General features: G+C 47.4%; 1 protein-coding gene across 1 annotated transcript in view; it reads right to left on the bottom strand.

The window, feature by feature from the left end:
- The window catches only part of ST8SIA1 (ST8 alpha-N-acetyl-neuraminide alpha-2,8-sialyltransferase 1), a 129,783-nt gene extending 114,662 nt beyond the window's left edge, over positions 1-15,121 (bottom strand). The window contains exon 1 of the mRNA XM_064459991.1: positions 14,603-15,121. Coding sequence (XP_064316061.1) covers positions 14,603-14,853 — 251 coding nt within the window. The 5' untranslated portion in view covers positions 14,854-15,121. The remainder of the gene's footprint in view (positions 1-14,602) is intronic.
- Positions 15,122-16,141: the final 1,020 nt, after the last annotated feature.

The raw sequence follows: 16,141 nt of genomic DNA, 5'->3' as shown, positions 1-16,141 counted from the left end.
GACAAGCCCAGAGTACCCAAAGTATTTTCATTGTGAATCAACTTTCTTAAGTTTTACTGTCTTTTACATTATCAATATTTAAAAGCTGCTGCTAAAAAAAGCAAGCAAAAATCCCAAACAAACCTTTAAGCAATTAATGCAAGATCTGCTAAGTATGAGGATAAAAGTAAAAATTCATTAAATAAATCATTCGACCTACTTCCTCCTTTCACTAGGCATATTAAGATAGGAATACTGTCTGAAAGTTGGCTCAAAAATACTTTTAAATCACATTCGTGTGCTCAATGCCTAGTCCAGATCCAGTGTGTTTTTGGAGATTTTCCTTCCCAATACATTCTACCCATTTACTTTAGACTCAAAAAGGTGATAATGAAATGACAAAGCCTAATTATTTATTCATTAAACTTGTTGAAAGCTAGTATGTTCTTAGCCGTTGACAGACTTTTTAAGAAATACCTGAAGACTGGGGGCATTTAATGAATGGAAACAACTTACTTCTCAGGACTTTATGATTTCTTATAATTTTCTCTAAGGCAAAATAAGTTATTGATTGAACCAAACACCGACCCACCATCAGTGAAGGAAGAGTTAGTACATGAATTACTACAGGAGCTTGACCCCTGCAAATCAATGGGCCCTGACGACATCCACCCAAGGGTGTTGAGAGAGATGGCTGACATCATTGCAAGGCCACTCTCCATAATCTTCGAGAAGTCATGGAGAATGGGGGATGTCCCAGAGGACTGGAAAAAGGCAAATATTACCCCTATCTACAAGAAGGGCTCGAGGGAGGATCCAGGTAACTACAGGCCCATCAGCCTTACTTCAATCCCTGGGAAAGTTATGGAACAAATCCTCCTGGCGGCCATCACAAGTCAAATGAAGCACGAGATTGGGAAAAGCCAACGTGGCTTCACTAAAGGCAGATCATGCTTGACAAACCTGGTGGCCTTCTATGACAAAGTGACTTGCCTGGTTGACATGGGGCGGGCAGTGGACATTGTCTACCTGGACTTCTCCAAGGCCTTTGATACAGTCCCCCACAGTCTCCTCCTGGAGACATTAATGCATCATGGCCTAGACAAGTGGTCTGTGCAGTGGGTGGGGAACTGGCTGACAGGTCGCACCCAAAGGGTACTGATAAATAGCTCCTTTTCCAAGTGGCAACCTCTCACAAGTGGAGTCCCCCAGGGATTGATATCGGGCCCAATGTTATTCAATATCTTTATAAATGATCTGGATAACGCCATCAGGTGTAGCCTGATGAAGTTTGCTGATGACACCAAGTTGAATGGGGAAGTAGACACTCCAGAAGGGAGAGCTGCTCTGCAGGGAGATCTGGACAGGCTGGAAGAGTGGGCCAGCAAGAACCTTAGGAAGTTCAACAAGGAGAAGTATAAGATCATGCACCTGGGAAAACATAATCCGGGAGTGCAGTACAGACTGGGATCTACCTGGCTGGACAGCACCTCTGTGGAAAGGGACCTGGGGGTCCTGGTGGACAGAAAGCTCAGCATGAGCGAACAGTGGGCTGCTGCTGCGTCCAAGGAGGCCAACAGGATGCTGGGTTGCATCAAAAAGGGCATCGCCAGCAGAGGTAAAGAAGTCATCATCCCGCTCCACTCAGCGCTTGTCAAGCCACACCTGGAGTACTGTGTGCAGTTCTGGTCCCCGCTGTACAAAAAGGATGTGGACAGGCTGGAAGGGGTCCAGAGAAGGGCCACCAAGATGATCAGAGGACTGGGAAGCTGCTGTATGAGGATAGGCTGGGAGAGCTGGCTTTGTTCAGCCTTGAGAAAAGAAGGCTTAGAGGGGATCTCATCACCATGTGCCAGTACTTAGGGAGTAGTTACAAAGAAGATGGAGACTCCCTGTTTACACAGAGTCACATGGAGAGGACAAGGGGGAATGGACACAAATTGCTCTTGGGGAGATTCCGATTGGACACCAGAGGGAAATTTTTCACATTGAGGACAGTCAACTATTGGAATAACCTCCCCAGGGAAGTGGTTGACTCGGCCACGTTGGACACCTTTAAGAGTCATCTGGACAGGGTGCTGGGCCATCTTGCCTAGACTGTGCTCTTCCTAGAAAGGTTGGACTAGATGATCCCTGAGGTCCCTTCCAACCTAAGATTCCATGATTCTGCGATTCTGTGATCTTAAATGGAAAGGAGTAAGAGTCTCTCAGCCACACAAGACACCATCTGAAACCAAATGATTAAGTCAAACTTGGGAAAGAACTTCTTAAAGTATAGTCCTGAGCAAGCTGATATTCATCTAGGCTGACCTGTGATATCAAGTGGAAGCACACTACAGACATGCTCCTGCTTATGCTACAGAGAAGAGCCCACACCCCACTGGAAACCCCACCAGCCCATTTGCCCCCATGGCAGCAGAGGTAGCTTTGCTTTTCTTCATGATGTAGAACTGCTGTTCCACAGCAGAAGAGAAAGCAGAATTTGTACTAAACTTATAAAACCAGCTGACAGTATAACTACTCAGGCCAGCCAATACATTTTCCCACAGGTTAGGTGGGGACGAACAACAAACTCAACCCTCTTAGTATGAGACTTTCACTAGCAACGACCTGTTTGACAAGTAAAGCACAAAACAGATTTTTTAAAACAAAATGAGACAAGGCACTGTGTTCACTCATCAAAGACCCAAGGCAAAAATAAACATGTTATCACATGGTGGACCCATTAGCATTTACTGAACCACACTAGATAAGTGTTTTCACTTGTTCTGCTGTCTAAACAGAACTACCAAAACACATGATTTCTCTAATGATAGGTTTACTTTGTTGTTGTTGTTACCATTTTTGGATCAGCTAGCTCAAGTTCCACACTGCTGTTCCCTTCTGGATATGCTTAAACATTTAAAGGCAATGACTGGAGTGGGATAGAAAGAATAAATATCTCATGTGCATTTTTAGTGTTTCATCCAACTGGACATACTAAACCCTGGAGATATTCAGCATTTGTCCATAAGGCTCAGCAAATGTGTTTGTGCTAGATGCTTGCTGGGTGCCAAGACAAAATGTTCAATTAATAATATGACCTATAAAGGAATGCCCAGATTGGTTTTGTTTCTCCTGTTCCCTTCACTGTTGCGGTTTTCTTAGTTTAAAAAAATGCATCTAATTATAGGCTGATATGTAACTTTTACTATAGTGATCCCTAGCATTTAAAAAGCATGAGTCAGGCTCCCAAAATTATGATTAAGGCACAGAAAACAGGCATCAGAAAAACAACAACCCATGATGGATTTTCATTTGCCTTTTGGGGCACAAGCCACCATTCATGTTTTCAAGCCCTTCACTTTAGCTATGAGGACTAAAAAATTCCTTTTTCATTTTTATTCCATGGAATCAAGACTATCACACATTCACTTGACTGCAGGTGCTGGCACAACTATCACAAGGGTGGGCAACAGCAGACTTTGTAGCATTCCCCAAGTCATATTAACTGCCCCTTACCACAAGCATACATAGTTCAGCATCTGTTCCTGCTTTGCTCTGGGAGAGGAGTAACCATCACCAAGCCAGGTGAAATTTCACAGGTAGGAATCCCCTGGACTGCTGAGCCTCAGGGCTCCAGAGCCTGAAAACAGTCGAGGTCATGGCCCTTGGCAAAAGGTCTCCTAATACTCCTGAATTAAGACCCACACAGTGATGAATGGTTTTAAACTCCTCTCCATGTAACCAAGGAATATTTGTGGCTGAGGTATAAACTTTCTGAGACCTTACAGGTGAGCTATCTGGTTTACCGATAACTCTTCAGAAGTGCAGGACAGACATATGTAGACAGACTTAAGTTTCTCATCCCACCAGTATTTCTTAATATCATAAAAATTACAGAAGTCTAGTTAAAAGCAAATAAAATTGAATGCAGCATGTATTTCTTTCAAAGGTATTTTGCACCCAGCCTCGGTTGCAATCAGCTGCTCCAAGCATGGCCTGTGATATTTCTGTGCACCTCACAGGTCCTTCCACAGAGCTTTTTTTCCCTCCTTGCTAGAAAAATATTTTCCCCCTCTTTTTCCTGCCCACAACAAAACTTACTTTCACTAAAGAGTCTCCCTATTTGTTCACCTGCTTTTTAAAAATTTCTTAGTTCCAAGTTTTCTGGAAACCTTGTTGCTCTGCAGAAACACCTGGATCACACAGAAACATATGGCTTTCCACTGATGCAAGCTCTTTAGCTCTATACTTGCCCACGCAGGCTTATTCAAGCATTAGCATGAACTCCAGGCATCTTTACAGTTCACTCACATACTCCAGAAATGGCTACGCTCATCATACCCATCAAACACACATACACATACTAACCCAGCCTCCACACGTGCAACAAGCATTTGGAAAAAAAATTGGGAAATGTTAACCCGTGCCAGGCAGCACCATGCATCGCAAAGAATCCTGCATAATGTAATGCAGAAGCATCCTCTGTGCTTCAGAACTGCACCACCTCACTGATCTCACTGCACTGTTCTTACCATTCCTGTGCTTAAAGTCTGTGGGAAGAAACAACACTTTCCCTGCTTCACAGCCCTTTACATCTGCTCCCTGCTCACTTGTTTTCAGGGTTAACAATTGCACAAGTTGCTCTATTGCTATCTGCCCTCCTCGAGCAGCAATCTGAGGGAGGCCAGGAAAGGCAAGGAGCCCTGCACGCGGTTGTGCAAGCACTTCTACAATCTATCTTCAAGCAAACTGTAGTAAGAGACTTCTGACCATCATTTCCATTCTCATCTGATCCAACAGCACTCCTCTACTATTGCCTCATGAATATTGCATTTCCTTTCTATCCCGTATTATGGCCATACCCTATATGGATTTATTCTCATGTCTTTTACATTGTCATTAAGTAGTAAATGGCACAATGCAGGAGACTGCAAAGAGTCTGAACCTTGCTCAGACAAATAAGAACCTAATGTTGCCTGAGTGGATGGACAGTAAAATCACCCATAAACAAGCAAGGTCACTCTAAAGATTGCAACCTAAACATTACAATTCTAACTACTTAGGGATGTCTGCTGCAGCACTGACTGCTGCAGTCTAGTGACAGAGCCCACCAGTCTCGCAGCTCCCACCTTTCTTGGGGCTCCCAGTTTGCTTGCTCCCACCAAGCTTTCATATGACCCAGAGACTGAACACTCCAAGTTGATGACTCCCACAGGTCACGCTCACCATGAGAGAACATGAAGACGAACTGAAAAGATGCTCAAGAAGAAAGAGTAAAAAATACATATGCTTAACTCCCCAACTAGCCTTGTACACCCTTTCTCTTCTTTGCCACCTGGCCTTTCTTCAGGTCCTAATTTCCTCCCAGTTCCACACAAGCAGCTCTCACTGTGCTCCAAGTTGCTGCTTGCCAAACACCATTTCACCCTCCAACTCCTACGACTGCAGCAAAAGTCTTGAGGAGCACCCGAGGATGACATGGAGGTGCTGCCATGGGGCCAGTGTGTCATGGACTGAAAGACCCCTGTGCTGTGGGGCAAGTGGGTCTAACAACCAGGGCAATGCTGTAGGGTCCAAAGCACAATGCCATGTGAGGCACCACACGAGGCACTAGGGAACACCACTGCCTGGGGGCTGCCAGCAAATGCAACAGGACAGCATGAAGCTGAGGGGTGCACTGCTGACTGGTGCCACTGCTCAGTAAGAGACATGACAGAGACCGAACACTGAATACAAATCTGGGGTGGGAGGAAAATGCACGTACCAGGAAGCTGAGCAGGGTGATGGCAGCGAACAGCACACAAGTTCTACAGTGGCTATGTTTTTTCTCCCCATATGGGACTTTGATAGAAGATAAATGGAAAGAACAAGGAACAAAGAAGAACAGCTAAAGGAGAGGGACAATGGCTAAAGCAAGCAGTCGCTTAGCCCAAAGAATAAAAACGACAGTCAAAAGTAGAGAATCTGAATTTCATCAGTAACTGAAGATTCATTCTTTGGCTTCTTTATTAACTGTAGGCTCTGGTTAATCCTTTCCTGCGCTTTTGCTCACAAAGGCAAGTGTCTGACTCCACATGCATGCTTTTAAATACCAGGCCAGGCAGAGCATACAACCTATTACAAATGGTAATATACCATCTTTTAAATACTGGTAAGGACTTGTGACAAATGTAAGACTGTGACATGTAATGAAAATATTTACCCATTGGTAATTAAAAGTTTATTGACAAAAAAAAGACCATGCCAGCATGGTTAACGTTGCAACTCATTACAGAAAATGAAGTAAAACTCTAAGTTACTATCCAGGAACAGGGATTAATTTCTCAAATGAATACTAGATATGGAATAAAGACCTTTTCTATTCCCTTTTAAATAGATTAATGGAAGCCACAGAAAGACAAAAATTTACACAGAAGCATTAAGCACTTTTCAAGTAGTAAACTGGTACCTCCAGGTACCAGTAGCAAGGAAGACCAGTACCCACCAAACCCTCACAAGTATTTGGACCATTCTTCCAGCAAACATTCAGACAGCATGTCACTAGCAAATAGCCCAGGTATTCCTTCACATTAAAAATTGTACTAACAGAGGGAAAACCCACTCTATGAATCAAAATTTCTAATCTGCACAGTAAGATTTATTCCAGCTACACACATTCTTGGACTGAAATTCCTGCAGAGCACGGAATGTCTCTCTGCAAGCTTATGGCACCATATAAATGATGATTTCTGTACAGACTGGTAATTATTCATGGAACTCCCTACTGACTTCAGTGGTGACCTCGACCTGAAGTTCAGTTACCAGAGATAGCCGTGCCATGGAGACACCATTTCCTTAACATCCCTTCTAACTCTATTTCCTTCACTGTATAAAAGTACCTGGGGAACCAGAATCAAGTCTCCCTTGACAGTCAAGAGTAAAAAGATTCAAACATGGCTGCATAACTTGAGAGTCTTCATCCCATTTGCCACTAAGGCTAAGTCTTATCAACTTTCACTGAGAGAGGCAGGCACCGATGAGCCTCGGATTCAGCATCACACCACCACTGCATATTTGAGTTCTTTTGGGGCTGGTTCTCAACTCTTGGGGCACTTCTGAGTACCACCTATAGCAGTAGATACTTCATCGCCCTGCGCTGGGACATACAATACTGCAGGACCAACAGTGTGAGTGAAACATCGTATATAAGAGACACACCAAACATTGAGGCAGACGAAATGGCATTGCCAGAGCTGGCATTTGGCCAAGACAGAGTGCACAGGAAAAACATTAACATGTCTTCGCTGGGGGGACGATGTGGGAAATGGTTTGTTTGTCTTTCATCTTTGACAGGAAATACAAAGCTGTTGCTCCTCTACTACAGCAATGGCCACTCCAGGCATTCCAGAAATAGGCAAGCAAGTTTTCCCACAGGAAAGCAAGCAAAATAGCTGATCTGTTTTCTTAGTGCTCTTTAAAATATAGGCAAGCTATATAGCAGCTTTTAAATGAAAGCTCACTGTGCATCCTCAGGGCACAGAAGACCTGATACATAGAGACTTTATCTCGTTACTACATTAAGGCAAAGCCTGCAGTTTACCTGGAAAGCCTGATAGCCAACAACCGGCATGTCAAGGATGGAAAATGATAGATGTCCCGAGCATCAGTGGGAGCTGTAGGATTCTTAAGAAAGGGACCGGCAACTCAGGAAGGGAGGGAGATAAAGGAGTAAATAATTTCACACAAGTTCTTTACCTCAGTGCTACGGATGCTGATTGGATAATCATAAAAGAAGCCACCCAAAGAGTCTGGGGATCTCCTGAAAGCTGAGGAGAACATCAAGCAGCTTAAGAATGGGAATGGGTTGAAGAAGAGGTGGAGAGAAAAAAAAAAACAAAAAATATAAATAAAATGGTTGTTCAGGAAATGAAATTATGCTCACAGCAAACATGGAACACAAAAAAAGTTACACTTTTCTATTCAGCTGTTTCCAGCAGCTTTAAAGGCCTCATTGTAGCCAGATCTCCACTTGAAAATTTCCACTTGAGAAATTCAGGAGGGCATTTTCCAGGCAGATGGAATAGAAGAAGTTGAAGTAAGTCAATCTGTTGATTTTACACAACAACAAACCACCCCACCACTCTGCTGGCCAGAAAATGTTTTATGACAACCTAATTTCACAGCCTTCACCTTTTTCCTGAACAGAGCAGAGGGAGAGTGACCTCCAGAATCCTGGTGAAAGCCAGGATGTTGTTCTCCACAGCACAAATCACCTTGTCAAAAATTTCAAATACCGCTAAGGTCAAGGCAACAGGCACAGCTTCTTCGTGAAGCTCAGAGCTTCCATAATCATTACTTCACAGAAAAAGACTTTGCTAGGGTTAAGCAACTTACCAGAGCTATGTCCCACCCCACCCGCTGTTTATCTAATCAGTTTAGATTCCAAAAGCTGGGAGAAGAATTGACCCTAGTCTTCTATGTGTAAAAATTGTGACATAACAAAACCTGAATCTCCACTGAGGTCTGCAAATACTATGTAATATGGATTAATGTGCTTCAGTATGAATTTAACTGCATGCAGCTACGTTAAAATGATTTAACATCAGGAGCAATTTTCTTGCATTTTGGCAACCACATGCAACATATAGAAAAAGGTTAATATATATACCAAAGATTTAAAATTAAGTCTTTTTTGGTGCTTAGAAAACTGAAACAACAGAAGCCTGCAGTCCAAACAGCCTCCTCAGTTCAGTGAGGTTCCTCCTCACTGTGGGAGGACAAATTCTAAAGTGGGAAAGCCAATCCATTTTCCATGCACTTACCTAGTAGGAACCAGCCTCAGAAATAGGTCTTTTTATATATGTCATCATCAAATGGGAGCAACACTCTTGGCTGCTCTGAAGATGAAAATTACAAGTAGAGGAATAAATCACTGGTTACTGTATTGTACAGATGATTCAGTGCCCATTCCCCATCCACTATAAGGCAGAGAAAGGGAAAGCACAGATGTGAAAATACATACATCCAGCAGTGTCTGTGTATGCACATACCAGACTTTCGGGGCCCTAGTCAGGTAACCTAAATTCCAGTAAAGTCACTGTTCCTTCTGTTCCCCAGAGCCTGGCTCTGGGCCTCCCTACGCTCCCAGCTAACAGGAAAAGAGCCTCAGGGAGTTGGCTATACCCTCCCATAAATGCTGGCAGCACTGGAGTTTTTACAAATTCAAAGCAAAGCAGCAATCCAAAACTTTGCAAGACCAGATACTAGAAACAGGGATCTCGACTGTCTGTTTCGTGAGGAAGGCGGAATCAAAGTCTGTAAGAAAATGTTACTTACAGGCCAGGAAGAAGGACACAATGAGCTGGAACTCAGGAATTTAAGTCAATTCCTATCTTGCCACCACAACCCTCATCTGCAAAGACGCCATGAGCTAACTCAGATAACTAATTCTCATTGTTTTCATGTAATTTAGGTATCCAAGGACACCTAAAGACCTTGAAAGTATGAAGCCAGATCTCTCTACAGCTTCCTTTCTTCATCACAGCCTCCAAATAATAAAATGGAATGTGAACATTTCTTCCTCTCACCTTTAACCTGCTCTTCAAATTGTACCTCTTCACCAAAACAACTTCCCATCTCAGCTGGAGACACCAAGAAACTACATATTACGAATACCCAATTATCACCAATGCAGCAAAAACAACAACAACAACAAAGTCATTCAAAATGTTAACAGCTGAATTAAAAACACAGCCAGGCAGGAGTGAGACCTGCTCAGGAGAGCAAAATGAGCTGGATTTGGCCACTGACAATGCACAACATTTGAGCACATCTGATGGTTTCAGGCCAGGGCTTTGTGGGCCACAGAGGCAGAACTGATCTAATCCAGCATCTCCCAGCTCTAATCCTAACTCCACTCTGCACGTGCCTCCGTGAAAGAAGCAGGAATACAGTATCTGATAAAGCTGTTTAAGCAGGGCAAAACTCTTACCTAGTCAACCTGAGGAATACAAAGTTTCATCTCAGATTTGCCTTGAAATATCGCAGCAAGGATTGCAACACTGATGTAATTTGCAATGCTCACGTAACAAGAGAAGGAAAAAAAAGCCATCTGAACTAAAGAAACTCTCGCTGACTTGGCAAGAGCATTTGTCTTACCCAGACGGGGAAGTGACCTGGAATTCTAGTTCTGTGTTAATACAATCTAGAAAGAAAAATGATTTGTGCAAAGGGATGTTCTTCGGCGCCTGTTGTGACTGCACTCTACGTACAGACATTAACAGCTGGCAGAGAGCAGCTGGCAGAGGAGGTTATAGTAGGAAGACCCCCCTCTGGCACGTCGTGTAGCAGCGACAAAGCATTATTTTTGCAAAGCATGCAACTGACCCTGTTGTGTGATTTCAGGCCAGTAGCTTCTCCTCTCTGTCCTTGGAAAATGGACAAGAGGCCAAACCTGATGAAAAAGGAGTGGAAAAGCCACCTGCCAAGATAAGCACGGCCAGTTTGGCTCTAGGGACAGAGGAGCCAGCACTGGGGAGCAGAACCAACTTGTAGCAGATGCTTTGGGCTGGAGGCAGGTCACAAACAGTGAGTTCACAGGAGGCATCTGCTGCCAGCTCAACCAAGCCACTCCCAGAATAAAACCTGAGTGACCTCTCAGCATCACACAAAACTGCTGCAGCAGAAGCAGGAACACAATCTGAATCTCAAGGGTAGCCTTTCTGTTGCCTTTCAGACAAGATTGTCCCATCTTTTCCTGAAGAACCTCTCACCTATTCACTAGTCGCCATCAAACCCTTTTGGTGGGAGTCCTGACAGTCAAAAGCCCACTGCTACCCACAAACGTACTCACTCCCCAGAGAAGGTCCACCCCACAAATGAAGCAGAAGTATCAGATAAACATGCAGTGCTTGAGATTTGTGGTTACATGGAGCTTGTAAGGCAGATGGAAGAGATCCATCTCTGCCTTTAACTGACTGCCGTCATTTTAAATAAAATCATCCTAAAAGTGTTATTGTATGTTATTGTATGTCATTTACTTCACTAATAACAAATAGCAATTGACAATATTTTTACCTGAGTAATTTAAGCCACGCTAGGCCCTTAAAAAAAACCCTAAGTCATCTGTAAACACAATTAGAGCGCAATAACATTGACCACCTCAGAGGACGACTAGCCATTATATTGTAGGTAAATTAGACATGTTAGCCATTAGTGACTAATGATGGTCTCATTCCTATTCTCACCACTCTGTAGTTCAAGATCAAGCAGTTTACCATCTGACTGACAGACTACATTTCAGCGTTTGTCAGAAAGGAGATGTTTCCACAGCAGAGAGTTTGACTACCCTCAGCCACGACTGTCTTGAAATTTAAAGGATGCCAATAGCAACAGCTTGCTACTAGGCTGTGCTCAACTCCAAATGCCCAGAATTTGAGGACTTTAAATGAAGCTTCAAGTGAGGAAAGGATTTGGACCAAGAGCTCTTTTAATAACCCGAACTGTATCTTCAGGCTTTTCAGGGTCTGTCCTTCCATCTACGAACCCAAGCAGCTCTTGCATAGACACCCACTGCACTGCTGGCAGCAGGACTCAATGCACTCATCGTGCCAGGATTACTCACGGAAGCCGTGTATGTGGAGTCAAGGCTGCGAGCACACTTTAAACACACCGGAGTCAAAGGCTTAATCCTGCTCATTTTGTTACTCCCACAAACTGTCCTTACTCACAGCTGCAGTAAGGCAACACAGACCTCAAAAGCAGCGATCTGTGGCTATTTACACAGGTATTTATATTTGAAAACCAGTCCTGCAAATCCACATTCAAACACAAAACCCTCACGTAAACCATCCCACGAGCACCAGGACAGTCTGGGTTCTTCCATAAGCAACAGTTTGCATGGGTCAGATCTTAGCACAAGGTTTCTGGCTGTACAGAGAAGAGGAGGAAGGAGCAGTGGAGATTGAGGAGTTACCGGCACGCAGCTGCCACAGTTGAACCCAAATTACCCCTGACATTTTCATTGACCTTGCTAAGTTACTTACTGGAGTTGTCTTTGATCCAGGTACAGAAGGCAAAGGGGGAATAGCACTTCTGAGGCTTGAAAAGTATGTTTTGATCAAGTTAATTACTCGTGGACAATAATCTACTTCCACAATAGGAGTCCAGTGAGTTTACAGGAGGAGAAAGATAGAAAAACCATCAGATGTTTTCCCTGTGTAGCAAGACCCTGGCTATTCAAATACCTGTACAGTACCACAAATGCCACTGTATTATACAAAGCAGTAACGTGAAAGTTTTCACTTTCTCATAAATATTTTTAGCACAGATAAATTCAAATTTATTCTTCAAGACTGAGTAAAACCAAAACTGTTTGGCAACCAGAATGTGGCAGGAGGGCTAGGGAGAATGGCAATTAATGTCATTCTTAAATAATAATATATTAAAACGCACTTAATATTAGGCTATTATGGAAAGCCATATTACTTCAATGTCCACACGGAGGATTTCTGTGAAGCTCTATATCTCCTCCGCAATTAAAACAGAGACTCATATTCATAGGCAGTTTCCAGTAGAAACTGAAACTTGGAGCTTTCACAGTGCGCTTGCAGAGAGACAGCAGGACCGTAGCAAAGAGCAGGACAGACAGAGACTTCAATTTCATAACCTTCTATCAATATTAATATAAGCAAATTCATGCTTACCTGCATAAATCTAACATCTATACACCTAACATACATATCTGTAAATATCTATCAAAAATAGAGTTCCATATCACAATTACTTGAATATTATGGTATACTTACTACATATCTCCAGTGAACATTTCCTCTTAAAAACTTTATTTTTTGAAGCAGATTGATTTAAAGCTCATTGTATTTAGCGCTGCACCAACTCATCAAGAGACAGACAAGAAACAATAGCTTCTTTTATTGCAAGAGTCTCTCTCCAACAGCATCTCCAAGATAATCGCTACGTTTAGGGAGTGGAAAAACATATGGGCAAGTGGAACAGTTGATGAGCCACGCAGAGTTTTTGTTACTAAACCATGTGGTGGAAATTGTCTAAAAACTGCTTTTTTAAACTGACGCTGCAGCAGGCGTTATCAATCTCCAAACAACATTTGGTTTACAACTGTGAAAAATAGTACGTCAAACTCTTTCCTACATCACCCATCAGGGTAATTTTTTAAAAACCTGGATTCACCTACCCCCAAAAATGGGAAGCCATGGCATAACAGGATTAAGGTGAATTAGTATCTGAGAAAAATCAGCCAAGTTTCTAGTGTTAGTTAGTGTTCTAGGAAAAGGATCCTGCATCTGTAGCTTATTGCTAGCTCTGTTCTAAGGGGAAGATTTCTTCCAGGCCAACCTGATGAGATGATATTAACACACACCCACTTATTACCTTTCATTGCTTATATTTCCTGCAAGCTTCAGGGGCTAAAGGAAGAATGCGCTTCTGAACAACTGTAAAGCTTCTGTTATCCCAGCAGGCAAGATACAAAGCGATCACATACCAGCTCCAGTTCATGACAAATGCCAAGTCGAGTTGCATTCAAAAAATATTGAAACATCAAATAAAGCTGTACACCACTTTAAAAAAAGGAAGAAAAAAAAAAAAAAAGAAGTCCCTTGGAATTTCGATCTGATTCATTAAAGCATTTACTAAAGAAAGAGGGCCTTTTTGCAGGCAGTTTGATTACCACTGACTCTGATCTTTTTCCATTTGCTGCTTAGATATTTGGGTGAAAACCTAGCTTCCCCCCAGGAAGCCTCCCTCCCTTCCAATTGTCTGTATTTTATCCAGACGTGCGAGAAATTTTTGAGGGCGTGCAAACCTCCATTGCACATGCTTTTAAGTCAGGGTCATTCAAAAATCCTCCCCGCTGCAAGGACCTGGTTCTCCACCGCTGTCAGATGAGGCACCCTGACTGCAACACCCCTCCTCTCCTGTGCAGCTGGGGAAGGTGAAAAGGGCTCCGAGGATTATCGCCATTTCCCAGCCACGGCAAAAGAATGGAAGAGGAAAAGGTGCCTCTTCACGTGGTTGCCATAATAAACCGCAGAGAGTCAAGGACCAGCGCGGAGCCTCCGAAGAGTTCCTCGGGGCGCGGATGCCGCCACGAACGAACACCCACGCAAACCTGCCCCTCGCGCACCCCAGGGGAGATCCGCAAGCGGGGGGCTCTCCGGCGGCTCCGAGCCCCCCTCGCTTTGTTGGCCGCCGGAGGGGCTGCCGGTGCAGCTGCCTGTCACCCAGGAAGCCAGACGCGTCCCATTGTGCGGGCAACGCCGCAAGCCTCAGAAACCCCAGCCCTCCCAGGAAAGGCATCCCAGATCGGCTTATTTCCCGCGAGGAGAGATAAACCTCCATCCCCCGCGCCGAACCCCTTCATCCTCCCCGCAGCAAACAGAGCCACCCAAAAAAGTTTTGCCGGGCGAGAGGGGCCCTGCCTGCCCCTCGCCCCGCTGGGGGGGTGGAGGGGGAACCAACAACAACAAAACACCACCAACAAAGGGTCGCGAAGGAAAAAATAAAGTTTGGGGCTTGGCGGGGTGGGGAGGGCGCCCGGCGGGGCTCCGGCTGCCCGCTGCTTCGGGCGGCTGCCCGTCCGTCCGTCCGTCCCCGGCTGCCCTTGGGCCGCGCACGGCGCTACCTGAACAGGGCGACCGCAGTCTGGTTCCTCCTCCACGCCTTGCCCTGCTGCAGCAGCACCCCCTGCACGATCTCCTTCTCGTCGGGCAGCCGGTAGACGGGGAAGACGTAGAGCCAGCAGAGGACGAAGACGCCCAGGGCGCTGGCCCCCACGGGCAGACGGGTGCGCGGCCACTTCCACGCCAGCCCCGCCATCCTCCTCCTCCTCCTCCTCCCGCAGCGCCGCCGCGGCGCCGGGCCGCGCTCCGGCATCAGGCCCGCGCCATGTGGCGCCCGTGGGCGGGGGGGGCTCCCCTCAGCCCCGCCGCCGCCGCCGCCGCCCCCCGCCCCCTAAACCCGGCGGCCCGTCCGCCGCCCGCCGCCCGCCGCCATCGCCGCCCAGCCGGGCCCCGCGGGCGTCGGGTCTCCTGCCGGGGCTGCCGCTGCGCCGCGGCTGGCTCCTCTCTCGGCGGTGGCGGCTGCCGCCCTTCCTCACAATCATTTGGTCCCTCGCTTTCCCCGCCAGGCGATGCTCCGCCGCCCCCCGCCCTCCTTCCCTCCCTCCCTCCCTCCCTCCCTCCGCCTCCCGCCGAGCCCGCTCCCGCTCCCCCGCTCGCCGCCGCGCTGCGGACGGCACCGGTAAATTTCCACCCCGGCCCCCGCCACCCGCCCCCCAGCCGCCGCGGGAAGGGGAGGGGGGGCAACGGCAGCCGGGGAGCGGGCTGGTGCGGGGCTCCGCTCCACCGGTGCGGCCCCGCGCCCCGGCCTCCCCCCACCTCCGCCGCTGGACCCGCGGGCAACCGGCCGAGCCGCGGCGGAGGGAGGGACGGAGGGACTGGAGGGCAGGTCCCGGCCCGGGCTCGCCGCCGGCGCCCCGCTTTCTCCCCCGGCCGCCGCGGGCCCCGGCGGCCACCGCGCCGCTCTGCAGCGCGCCCTGGCGGACATCGCCCCCCGCCCGCGGGCCCCGGCGGCGGCCGCACCGGCCCCTCGCCTCCCGCACCGGCCCCCCGCCTCCCGCACCGGCCCCCCGCCTCCCGCACCGGCCCCTCGCCTCCCGCACCGGGCCCTCCGCCTCCCGCACCGGGCCCTCCGCCTCCCGCACCGGCCCCTCGCCTCCCGCACCGGCCCCTCGCCTCCCGCACCGGGCCCTCCGCCTCCCGCACCGGGCCCTCCGCCTCCCGCACCGGCCCCTCGCCTCCCGCACCGGCCCCTCGCCTCCCGCACCGGGCCCTCCGCCTCCCGCACCGGCCCCTCGCCTCCCGCACCGGGCCCTCCGCCTCCCGCACCGGCCCCTCGCCTCCCGCACCGGCCCTCCGCCTCCCGCACCGGCCCTCGCCTCACCTCGTCTCCCGACCCCCCGCCTCCTGCCCCGCACCGGCCCCGCTCCGAGTCTCCCTGCGGGGCGTGGGGGAGCACTTCTCACCTGACAGGTCCCCACGATCACACCCCGGTTCAAGTCAGGAGCCTGGGAGCCAGGATCACCCTGCCCACCCAGGCGAAGTACATTCTATGAAGACATTTTTGGGGTAATTTAGCAAACTGGGGAGTATGGCAAAAAAAA

This window comes from Phalacrocorax carbo, chromosome 1, assembly GCF_963921805.1.
Source record: "Phalacrocorax carbo chromosome 1, bPhaCar2.1, whole genome shotgun sequence".
Classification (NCBI taxonomy): domain Eukaryota; kingdom Metazoa; phylum Chordata; class Aves; order Suliformes; family Phalacrocoracidae; genus Phalacrocorax; species Phalacrocorax carbo.
Note: the sequence above shows the minus strand (reverse complement) of the source record. Positions and strands in the feature narration are given on the sequence as shown.